The sequence below is a fragment of the Strongylocentrotus purpuratus genome, unplaced genomic scaffold (genome assembly GCF_000002235.5).
Source record: "Strongylocentrotus purpuratus isolate Spur 01 unplaced genomic scaffold, Spur_5.0 spur5_scaffold_15, whole genome shotgun sequence".
Lineage (NCBI taxonomy): Eukaryota > Metazoa > Echinodermata > Echinoidea > Camarodonta > Strongylocentrotidae > Strongylocentrotus > Strongylocentrotus purpuratus.
Genome location: NW_022145600.1, coordinates 15,109,445 through 15,122,235, shown reverse-complemented (window position 1 = coordinate 15,122,235; position 12,791 = coordinate 15,109,445). Strand labels below are relative to the sequence as shown.

The 12,791-nt window shown below is 34.7% G+C and overlaps 1 protein-coding gene across 4 annotated transcripts in view; it reads left to right on the top strand.

Moving 5' to 3' along the window:
- The window catches only part of LOC577068 (prominin-1-A), a 78,318-nt gene that overhangs the window by 13,413 nt on the left and 52,114 nt on the right, over window positions 1-12,791 (top strand). For all 4 annotated transcript variants that reach the window (XM_011664341.2, XM_011664340.2, XM_011664343.2 and 1 more), the window contains exons 3-5: window positions 2,529-2,581; window positions 4,222-4,427; window positions 6,208-6,328. In XM_011664341.2, the coding sequence (XP_011662643.1) occupies window positions 2,529-2,581; window positions 4,222-4,427; window positions 6,208-6,328 (380 nt within the window). The remainder of the gene's footprint in view (window positions 1-2,528; window positions 2,582-4,221; window positions 4,428-6,207; window positions 6,329-12,791) is intronic.

Below are 12,791 nucleotides of genomic sequence, written 5' to 3'. Positions count from 1 at the left end.
TTTTAATTTACATTAATGATCTTAAACATTCTTCTAAAAATGACATTGTTACTATTATTTGTGACACGTTCACAAGCACAAATCGGCACCTTCAAATGCACCTCGCAGTTAAATGAAAGTCCTTCCCGTCCGGTTTTGACTGGCGGTTAAACAGAATTGGAGATATCCGTGATGTTACAGCACTAGTTCAAATTGCAAGTCAGGAGAATGCAAGAAAGGCCTACGCTATAGGAATTCAGACCATTATCCCTATCTCATGCTGATTATGTCACATGGAAAGGGTCAATCTTGTTTAGTACTTTGACAGTACGGTAAGTCATTATACTCTTTTGACACTTAACCCCGGACTAACTTTTTTGGCTTTTCTCACTGCAATTCCTTAGCCCCGTACTAACCATAGCGTGAATATTCATTAATTCGCTCCACTGCGTAGTCCCGGACTATTTTTCGTTTCTGTTCTCACTCATTTGCTTGACACCGCAATTGCGGAGTTAGCAGGAGTTAGCACCACAATTACAGGGTTAGCCCTGCTATTTTGCAGGGCTAGCTAACCCCGTACTATAGGTGGGGCTAAGACCCCCCTTTTACCCCACCTATAGTACGGGGTTAAGCAAATTTTTGCCAGTGTGAAAAGAAAGTGGAATAAGCTTAACCTCGGAGGCCCGGACTATAGGTGAGGCTAAAACCCCCCCCCCCCCCCCTTTAACCCCACCTATAGTATGGGGTTAAGCAACATTTTGCCAGTGTGAAAAGAAAGTGGAATAAGCTTAACCCTGGACTAGGGCTGCGACGTGTAGTCGAATGCTCGAGTACCCGCACAGTTGACAACTACTCGGGTCGATTTGTCGTACCCGAATATTCGGCCGCAAAAAAAAAATCAATTTTTTTTTTTTTTAAATTCAACAAAAAACAAAAAATCGAAAATCAAAAAAATTATAAAAAAACATGGCGTCCGAATATTCAAGTATTCGCTTGTAAGCCTGGGAGTGTACTCGGGTACCTCATTACACTGTTGTGCACAGCCTTACCCCGGACTATAGGTGGGGCTAAGATACCCTTTAACCCCACCTATAGTACGGGGTTAAGCAAAATATTGCCAGTGTGAAAACAGTAATCGAGTACCGAAGCTGTGACGTCATCAAATCTATTTTTAGAATTTCCTTATTTTTTCTTCATTTTTCCGAAAGAGCATCAAAATAATGTCAAAATGTCAAAAACCAATTGAATATGTTAAGTATTGGCTGAGATATGACGCGGAATAAATATATTTCCTATAGGAACTCAGTTTTATTTGCTCTGGCTCCTAACCATTACGAGCCACTCACTATTGGCTATCTAATGAAGTTAAAGGTAATGAAACAGAAAGTTTTGGTATGGGGTCGTGAATTTGGTTCAAATGAACATATTGGAAGCATATGCGATCTTTCAATATTCGTTGTCGCGGTTGACAGACATGGCGCATTATAAATGTTCACTATTATTTATTTATTTATTTATTTATGTTGTAAAGCTCCCTCTCAAGATTGATATTATTTAGCTTCAAAACAATGTTTCTTGACTAAAATCGACCAATTTTCTATTCCTGTTTGGAAATAATATATCAAAACTTCATGGTCGCAGCTACCATTGTATGGCCGTAGGCGCTATTTGAAATTTATCGGGATCACCAATAAATCTGATGTTTTAATTTCTCGAAATCCTTAGCGATTTAGAGCCTAATTTTTTCAAAGTTGCTTATTCTAACACTAGGTTTCACAATGGTAATGCAAATTTTGTATTACCTTTAAATATCTAGGTAATACAAAAAGGTCACAACACGACATGTGTTCCAAGGGTGCAGACATGTAGGTCAATGAGTAATGGATATGATATCTCAGTTACAGTCAGTCAACAATGTTTACCGGTACATTAAGCACTATGGCATTATTGACAAAATTGTATTTCTTAAGTAGCTGTCAAGTTTTTCAATCAAAACAGCTTTGCCAAGTGGTTTTCTTTCACATGTACACTTTCATGAAAATAATAAAAAAATAATGAACAAAATCAAATATTTCAATCATTAAATATATCATTAGGAGATTCCCCTACTTTTTAAAGACAAAGTAGTCCTGTCAAATACACACTAGAGGGATGGCTCTTTTTAACCTAATAAAACTCTACCAACATTTGTTTTCTTTGACCTTGATTGAACACAATGAAATGCGATAGTGTGGCTTTGAGCATGGACATAGCTAGGTCCATGCTTTGAGACAGAGTAATTTCTTCCCTTTCAATGAACATAATTACACTGAGTCCAGAATATAAGGGCTATTGATCCCTACCCAATCATAAGAGAAGGACATTAAAAGAATCATGTCATTTTGTAAGCGAGACTATATGAGTGACCAAAGAATAGTTTGTTTGATTGTAGATTCAGTATCTTGTTTATTGATGAACTTAAACATTGATTTGTTTAGGTCTGTAGGTATAAATCTACACTATTTCTGTGTGATATTTTACCTCTTTATGAATTTGATGTATTTTCACAGATCTTTACAGAGGAATTATCAATGGAACTGTGGACTTCTCAGATCCAATGTTGGTAAGACTGCTTTACATGAATATAATTTTTTTTAAATCAGAATAATAACTCTTCATCAGATGGAATTTATTCTGTAGCCTCATTAACACCTGTGGTCTTTTATATGAGGAGCACTTTGCAGAAAAAACGTAAACACTTGATGGATCTTTGTATTAAAAGATTGTGGAGATTTTTAAAAAAAAATTCTCTTTAATAAAATAATCTTCAATATAACTTTCAACTTTACAAAATATAACATAACAAAACATATATGAATATCCATACATAATATAACCAATAGAATCAACAGCAAGAATATAGCTGATTATACAAGATAAATGTTTTTTTAAAGCAACACAATATTTTTCCACCTATTATCAAATTATACAAATTTGTTATTTTTAACATAAATGTATTGGTCAAGAGAAACATGCATTTAAAAGAATTTAGCGAGAGTACGCTATTTTTGCATTTGTTGGAAAATATATAGTATTTGGCATATAAAATAATTAAATTAAATTGGACTCCAACATTTCCATAAAACCCAAATAAGAAATTAATTTTATTCAAAGTAACTTTATCCTCTAAAAAATGTTGGACATCCGCAATAAACCTTTTAATGATTGAGCAATCCCAAAATAAATGTACTATAGATTCCACAGGACTATAACACATTGAACATAAGTCTGACTGCGAAATATTTAATAATTTAAGATATTTATTAACACCAACTATGCGATGTATTATCTTAAACTGAAAATAACGGATCTGTGTAGATAAACATGACCTAACAGGAACTAAGAAAATTTTACCCTAGTCTATGTTTGGGATATTAAACAGAGAATTCCATTAATCTATTGATTTGGGGGACTAAAAACCTGTTGAACACTTAAATTATGAATATAGCGACATATTTTGTTACCTTCATTATATTTTAATCATTTGCTCTTGAGCTGTTAGGTCTGCCTCTGAACATTTAGGGATATTATTTTTCCAATTATGGGGAATAGCCGTTTTCACAGAATAAAATTCTACAAAATTGTATTTAAACTTATATTTGTTTCTAAATTGAAAGAAGGTGAAAATATTACCATTTTCGTCAAGAAGATCCGATAATTTAATTATACCTTTGTTATACCATGACTTTATGAATAATACTGTGGAGATACTATGTAGTTGTTTGAGGAAATAACTTATGCTATGAGCCCAAATGAAACATGGATACTGTGCTTTTTTTGAGGGGGGGGGGGGGGGGGGGGGGGGAGAGGGGAACCACATGTTCTTAAAAGTGAAGCCTCAGTAGGCCATGATAGCAACGTTTAAATTGGTTATAACAATAGCTTCCTGTGTTTCCATGGCATACTCATGGGGGTGACATGTTTTCGAGTACCGGTAATAGCAATTTCACTTGCTTTTGTCTCCGGTGACCCCTGACCAGCAGATTGTATCCTTCCCTCTCTCCTCTCCACTTTCCTAAAACTGTTTGCATGTATTATGAAATCTCTATGTATTATCTGATTGGTTTACTCACTGTATGTTTTCCGATTGGTCAAATAAATAATAATAGTTCAAGAATTCTTTTAGAAAAAAACATTTATTGAACGTACACATACAAAATGTTTATACCCTATTTACGAAAAAGAAGTTCTTTTCTATTGCAGTATGTGGATCACACAGTAGCATTCATGGCTATGTTTGCCATAGCTGTAATCTTCATCATCTTCATGCCAATTACTGGAATCATCTTCTGCTGCTGTAGATGTTGTGATAGGTGTGGGGCTCACATGCTCCAACGAGAGGAAGATAACGTGCCTTGGAAGAGGGCGGGCTTTGCCTGCGGACTTCTCATTGTCTCCATCATTATGACGTAAGCAAATCCTTCTAGTTTTTATTGCTAAATGGCAACTTGGTCACAATAACATCACAAACAAGAGTATTATCTTCTTATTTGCATGGTATTATGTGACATAGTAAGAGTTATGACGCAACTTGCTCCCAATTGCATCACAGCTTTCGGTGAATAGATAAAATGTTTGTGACATGCTTCTTTCTTGCAAAAGGAAATCAACATTAGATCTTGTGGTCATTTTGTTCACGTGATATGAAATCTGAAAATTACATATATCTGTATACTCACTGTATTTGAATTTGATAACAAATGGCAATTTCTTTTTCGCGGTATGAATTATTCATTTAATAGTAATGGGCTCTAATTTTCATTTTTCTTTTCTTTAATGTAAAATTTCAAATGAAAGTTTTAGTGATTCACTTGAATATTTTATATCAGTATTGGTTCATTGGACATAATGCATAAATCATTTTTTTCTACGCATTTGCTTATATGTATCTTGGCAACAGTTGTTTAGAATTTGGCTTTTTAAGGAGTATTATCTCCAAAGAAAAATTGCTTGGTGTATCAGGAAAACCTGTATGCACAGACTGGTGATATTGATTATAAAGGTCAAAGACTCAATACATTTTTCTGTACCAGTGTCTATGGGAAGCTTTTCAATGTCATATAAAGTCTCTGTGGTTATACAGCCGATCACGGCCTTCGCTTTCTATATTTTTTTACAATGGTTTCTTTGTGTCGTGTATCACAGAAACAATCTTGGCAAGTATTGAGGAATCGTTTAAGAAATTGTGTGGCTAATTTTAGATGCATTGCTTACAAGTAGGAAGAAGACATTTCCTTCGGAAAATGATTTACTGCAAAGTCTGTTTTCCATTTGAAAGTATTGCATCTCCAACAATTTTTCCCTGCTCATGAGGTCTTAACAGTGTGTGGTATTATTACTAAATGATTGTATAAATGTATAGTATAAAGATTTAGAGATTTCAGTTTCCATTTTTTTTAGATCACATCAGTTGGATTGTTTTAAACTATGTGATAATTAATTTAATCTTTTCCTCTTGCATTTCTTTTTTGTGATTGTTTTCTTTACTCCAAATTTGGTTGTTGCATTTAGAAATTGAATGTTTTCAAGTTTTGTTTATATTTATGTCCCTTACAGTCTAGTGAATGTTATGTGTACCTACATGACATATATCATTTAAGTATTTTTTGCCAAAGTTCTTTTTTTAATGTTATGATGATTGGAAAAACTCAATTGTTAATTCATTAATTAAAAAGCATGCAGTTATGAAGCAAACAGAAATCAAGGTTATGAAAATAAAGTAATTAATGGGTGTTATTTTTCATTCTGTTTGGCTATATAATGATTTGATATATTGCATATATTGATATGATAATGGACAAAAGTGATTGATTTGTTTAAACCCCACATATGTGCATATGTGTACATTGTATGTCATTAAGTAAGGTATGTTGTTGTAATGCCTTGATGTAATATCTGTCCATTAGCACATGATTGTCATTATCATGGAAAAGTGTTAGTTTAATACAAAAATAAAAGAAAGTGTACCAGTATTGAATACCTTGCTTTAGCATAAAGAGCATATAATTGTCAATGTTTTGCAGTTAATTTCTTCTTTAGGATGTTTCAATGTAAAGTAAATATTGTTGATTTAAAATGTACACAGTCTGAGAAATCTCTCCTTTTTACTAGAATACATAGCCCACATTCCATGATCGTCTGTCTCTATTTGTATTTTAAGAATTTTGTGATTATTATTTTCTTCTTCAGGATAGGTATTGGGATATCATTCATTGCTAACCAGAACATCTCTACAGGACTTCGCAAAGTAGAACCCAATATACAAACAAACATGGATGATCTCTTGATGTATGTCAATCAGACTGTCGATGTAAGTTATAATGATTCTAACCTTACATTTTAAAAAGAATGTTCTAATATTAATCACTAGAAGTAGGGGTTGCAAGGATTCTTTTCTATTTGGCTTTTATTTCATATATCTCTTCACTTGCAACTGTCATAAGGATGATTATCAATAAGACCCTGTTCTCACTCATTCCTAGACAAATGCAGGCTAGATCGGTCTAACTGCGAGTGTGAACAGACAAGCAGTCCAGGAAGCGATCTTCTAGACTGCTTCACTTCCTAGATCCCCCCAGACCGATCTAGCTTGCAGTGTGTACACAAACAGTGCCAGGAAACGATCTTCAACCAGAAGTGAGTGTGTTTATAACAATGAGAGAAGGTGATGGAAAGAAGAAACAAAGAATAACATAAGGAAAGACAGAAAGAGAATGTGATAGAAGGAAGAAACAAAGGATAGCATAAGGAAAGACAGAAAGAGAAAATGATAAAGAATAGAAAATGGAAAGATAGAAGAGAAGATGAAAGATAGAAAAACAAAGAATAACATATTAAAGAATTAAAAAAAAAAAATATAGCAGAAGTTGAGGGACTCCATTTGGTTTTGAATTCCGCGCGGAACATTTGACCCGCTGACCTTTGCTACCATAGCAACAAGAGTGTGAACATAAAACGAAGCAAACCTCTAGAGCGATTTCACTGGATCGGTCTAGTTTAGATCGATCTAGGAATGAGTGAGAACGGGGTCTAATATGCTACATGAATTCAAAATAAATAGATACAAGACATATTGATTTTTAATTTGAACACTTAGATAAAAAAATTAGTTACATGCAATGTCAAGCCAGGCATCATTTTTAATGAAATACGTAACTAATAGTAAAGTCATTTTGTGAAAAAAATAGGTTTGAACCTCCCACTTATTGCAACATAACAATTTTCTACTGTATTAGTATGATTTTTTTCAAAGCACTAATGCCTAGGTCACATTTGCTCTACGGCTAGGATACGGCGGCCGTACGCCCCCGAAATAGAGAGATACTTGCGGCAGCTGCAGAGAATCCGCGCTGGCATCAGGGTCACCCTAGGGCGTATCCCTATCTTTACAGGCCGTACGGGTCACCATGGGATTATAACGCGGAGTTATAACTGTTTTCATTTCTAGGTTCGCAGTCGGGCGTACAGTGGCCTTGCATTTTATATACTCCAGGGGTGAAGCGGTAACATCAGTCTGGCCGCACCGTCGCCGTAAGGGTCCCCCTTCGGCCGCCTTGCAGGCACCTTGCGGCTACCCTGCGTCTGCCTTTGTATTTGTCAAAAACCTACGGCTGCCACAGGAACACCCTAAGGCGACCGTGCGTCTTCACTTCAAAGGCCGTACGGCAGCCGCAGATTTTCTGTCTCCACAAATTAAAAATACGCCGGGCGGCTACAATATGTGACCGCTACCGTATGTGACCATGGGAATGCTGCGGTGGCCCTATAATTGCTATTGGCCGTAGATATTGTAGACCACACAGCCGCGGCGGCAAAGGTGACCTAGGCATTAACAACATGTAAAACTTTCAAGGAATTCAAGTGGTGGAAAGTGGAGTCATTTCCATAAGCTTGGACAAACATAATTATACATGTAGATTGGCCAACTCAGCTATAGTTGGACACACTCCAATGCATATTCTTTGTTGCAGTCATTATTTACAACTATGACACTATATGAAAACGTATGTTGCTCAGGGCACATGCCTCCCCCCCCCCCCCCCCCCAAAAAAAAAAAAAAAAATAATAATAAAATAAAATAAAATAAAATGGCAAAAAAAAAATCTTTAAGTATTATTCAAGACAATACAACAAAAGATTTATTTTCATGTGTTTGTTTACCTTAACAGATATTTTTATTTATTTATTTATTATTTGTTGTCCAATAATGCATCATGATGATTTTAGACAGGAAAATAGTTCTTGCTAATTTTTCAGATAATGCACGTTTGATTATTAAACAAGACTATATTTAAACCGCTCTAAAATCGAGTCCTGCCATGTATTTGACAGTGATGGGACTTAACAACAACATTTTATTATTATTATTCTTTTTGTCAACAAATCCATGGAGCAGGACCATGCAGGAACAGGACACATTCAGATATTCAAAAGATATAATCCCTCTGTCTGCATCTCATATGCTATGTTGATTATAGTTTTTCTTAATTTTATATATTTCCATCACTTGGATTCCTTACAACTTATTTCATGATAATACTGAAACAGTTGAAGTATTTTCTGTTATAATTAATGGGAGGTAATTTTTGTAAAAGAACTGTGCTAAAACTAGGATTTCAAATTCTAAACGTTAAGTAATATTCATTCAATTCTTAAAATGTATTATTCATTTTATCATTGAATAATCATTTCTAGATTTTTGTCTGAATTGTTCTACATTTTTGTCTAAATTCATAAACATGATCTGGAGCAAAGATATTTTCTAATATGCCCTCTGTCACTGAGGTGTAATTAAATCTATATTTTTTTTCTAGATGTTGTTTATGCTCTTGTATCTGGGGGCCCAAGTGTTAATTAGATAATTGATAGCCTCATGTAGAACTATCAATATGTCAATCTTGTTGACACTCGCATTTTGAATATGCAAGTGTTATAACTATACCTGCATTAAAGACATTTTTTTAGATGTGTGTTCAGTTCAGCATGATCAAATTTTAGAAATGCATACAAATGCAAAAGAATCACTTTTTCAAGTTTGAATGAAAGGTGCTGAAAATAATGAGGATTTTATTTGAAAATCATTGTAACTCAATATTTCATGAATCATCCATATTTTTAGTAATTACCTGAGCATTTAAAGACCTTAAAGGTACTATGTCCCATTTGTAGGCCCAACAAATGAAAAGGTAAAATTCCAACTGCATTTGAAAGATAATACTAATTTAGAACTTCCCTAAAAAATGGGGGCTTGAAAATGTCTTTAAAGGTAAAGACCAGTATTGGAAACGCTCCAATTTCAAAAAATGAAATGGAAGCTCTTATTACCAATCATGTGAAAGAATATGTTTCGAATAATACATGATGATAACAATTTTGCCGGGAAACCGCCTAGTAATTGATATATTTGGTAAATTAGTTTATCTATTGGTGTGTGAGAGATAAAAATGCATGTGTCGCGCACATGTGCATAGTCCCATATACATCTTTCTGTGTACAGTGCTTGTAACTTTATCAAGACTGGGCTAAATTTCTTATCATTTTGATGATTCAAGAACCTTGCAGTACATCTATGCTAGATGATCAAACCTTTTCTGATCGATTTCACAATGTTTCTTTCACAATGCAATCGCATGACCATAACTGGTCTTTATCTTTAAGTGGGAAAATAACTACTTTTAGTTGTCGAATCGACTTAAGAGCTATAGAGCCAGTAAGTAATAGTTTGATTTTCAGACCATTGTACCGAATGGTCGTACGTTTTATGCTGCGCCATTACAAGAAGTGGGTTATGGATGTAGACAAATGTACCCTTTACAGCTCATTTTATGTATGTTATTACCAAAGAAGAAAAAAAGCCAGTCAGTCACTCAATAGTGTCTGACAGTGAAGTCTAGCAAGAAAACGGGTTTCCTTGCATAATTTGAATATTAGGACACTGCTAACGTTCAGATATCACAAATAGGACAAACATAACATATTCATAATTCCCGCAAAGTTAAACAGAATTTGATGTTCGCTGCAAAAGGGACATAGTATCTTTAAAAGGATTGGGTAACTTTGTCTCGGATTCTGAAACAAAATCCTGGATTTAGCTCATGCTGCAATGATAATTATAAACCTTTAGGTCAGTCAGGAACCCCATGACTGTTACAAGTCGATCGATGTCTGATTATCAAGATATAAATGGTTGGAAATCAAAATAAAACTAGATTTGTAATACTTGTTTGGAACAAGTATAGGTGGGCTGATCCAACGAAAAATTGAGACAAAATAAAGGGTACATTTGAGATAGCTTTTTGTCTCAGCTACAACATACTCGAAGTTCAGCGTAAATGAAGCAAAAACAACGTAGATATTGCTCGCGAAAGACGGGAATGTAGAATCGAGTTTTGAGAAAAAAATCATGTCCCATAGAGAATACACGCAAAATGTGAAAATTGACATGCCTCCTTTAATCACAAAAATACGCCATGATGCTTTTGTCAAAATTAACAATTGTGATGACTTCATTTGTAGAAAATTGTCTCAGCTAGAATATTTCAAAATTTGGAAGAAAATCAATCACTATTTACAGAGATACAATCAATTTTCCATAAATATGCTGACGTCATAATATGCAAATTGGAATTTTGAGTTCGGAGGCCATTTTGATGAAGTCATGAGTTAATTGAAGGTCAAATGTGACATGAAACAATATCTCCGAATCATACTCTATCAAAATATAAAAAAAAATTGGGGTCACCTTGCATCCTAAAGAGCTACAATGGATTTTGTATAGGTATGTTTTTGCCCATATATGCTATGTATTACAAGAGTTTGCGCGCACGGAGATTTATGTTAAACGGTCGATCATTCCGTTATTAATAGTCATAAAGAGACAAACATGGTATCAATTTGTTTGTATATATATGTGGAATATTATAAAAGAAAAAAAATGGCGAATCTATGTTGTGTAATACTTTTACGCGCGAAAACGCGCGCGCATGCGCGCGTGCGCGATTTTTTATAAAATGCTTAGAATGGCCTAAAACGTATGCAAAATGATTTTGAGTCGATTTTGAGCATTTCAAAATTTTGCGCGCGCATTAACGCGCGGACGTACGCGCACGCGCGCGTTATTTGACCTGAAATTGACCGGACGGATATTGACCTTGATCATGATAAATATGAATGAGAAATAGCTTTTGGTTATGAAGATATGATCATGAGTTGATTTTCGTAAAATTTTACAAAATGGCGCCTAGATGACGTCATCAGTCAAGGTCAAGGTTGAAAATTTTTCTGTGTTTTGTACATATGTGTATACATATGTGTGCCAAATTTCAAGGCATTTGATCGAGCCATTTTCAAGTTATCTTGCCAACAAAAAAGTGGTTAGAAATAAGAAAAATATTTAATAATAATAATAGGCAAATTGAAATTTTGAGTTCGGAGGCCATTATGATGACGTCATGAGTTAATTGAGGGTCAAATGAGACATGAAATCATATCTCTGATTCATACTCGCTCAAAATATGAAAAAAAAATTGGGGTCACCTTGCATCCTAAAGAGCTATAATGGATTTTGCATAGGCATGTTTTTGCCCATATATGCTATGTATTACAAGAGCTCGCACGCATTGAAATTTATGTTAAACGGTCGATTATTCAATTATTTATAGTCATAAAGAGACAAACATGGTATCAATTTGTTTGTAAGAATATGTGGAATATTATGAAAGAAAAAAATGGCGATTCTATGGTGTCTAATAGTTTTACGCGCGAAAACGCGCGCGCATGCGCGTGTGCGCGATTTTTAAAAAAATGCTTAGAATGGCCTAAAACGTATGCAAAATGATTTTGAGACGATTTTGAGCATTTCAAAATTTTGCGCGCGCATTGACGCGCGGACGTACGCGCACGCGCGCGTTATTTGACCTGAAATTGACCGGACGGATATTGACCCTGATCATGATAAATATGAATCAGAAATACCTTTTGGTTATGAAGATATGATCAGGAGTTGATTTTCGTAAAATTTTACAAAATGGCGCCTAGATGACGTCATCAGTGAAGGTCAATGTTGAAAACGTTATTGTGCTTTGTACATATGCCTATACATATGTGTGCCAAATTTCAAATTATTTGATTGAGCCATTTCCAAGTTATCTTGCCAACAAAAAAGTGGTTAGAAATAAGAAAAATATACTAGATTTGTAATACTTGTTTGGAACAAGTATAGGTGGGCTGGTCGAACTAAAATTTGAGACAAAATAAAGGGTACATTTGAGATAGCTTATTGTCTCAGCTACAACATACTTGAAGTTCAGCGTAAACGAAGCTAAACGACAGAGATATTGCTCGCGAAAGAATCCAGTTTTGAGAAAAACTCATGTCCCACAGAGAATACACGCAAAATGTGAAAAATTGACATGCCTTTTTTAATCGCGAAAATACTCCCTGATGCCTTTGTCAAAATGAAAATTTGACCAATTTTATTTGTAGAGAATGTTGAAGACAATCGATCAATATTTACAGAGAAACAATCAATTTTCCGTAAATATGCTGACGTCATAATATGCAAATTGAAATTTTGAGTTTGGAGGCCATTATGATGACGTCATGAGTTAATTGAGGGTCAAATGAGACATGAAATCATATCTCCAATTCATACTGTATCAAAATATGACCCCAAAATTGGGGTCACCTTGCATCCTAAAGGGCTACAATGGATCTTGTATAGGCATGTTTTTGCCCATATATGCTATGTATTACAAGAGCTCGCGCGCACGGAA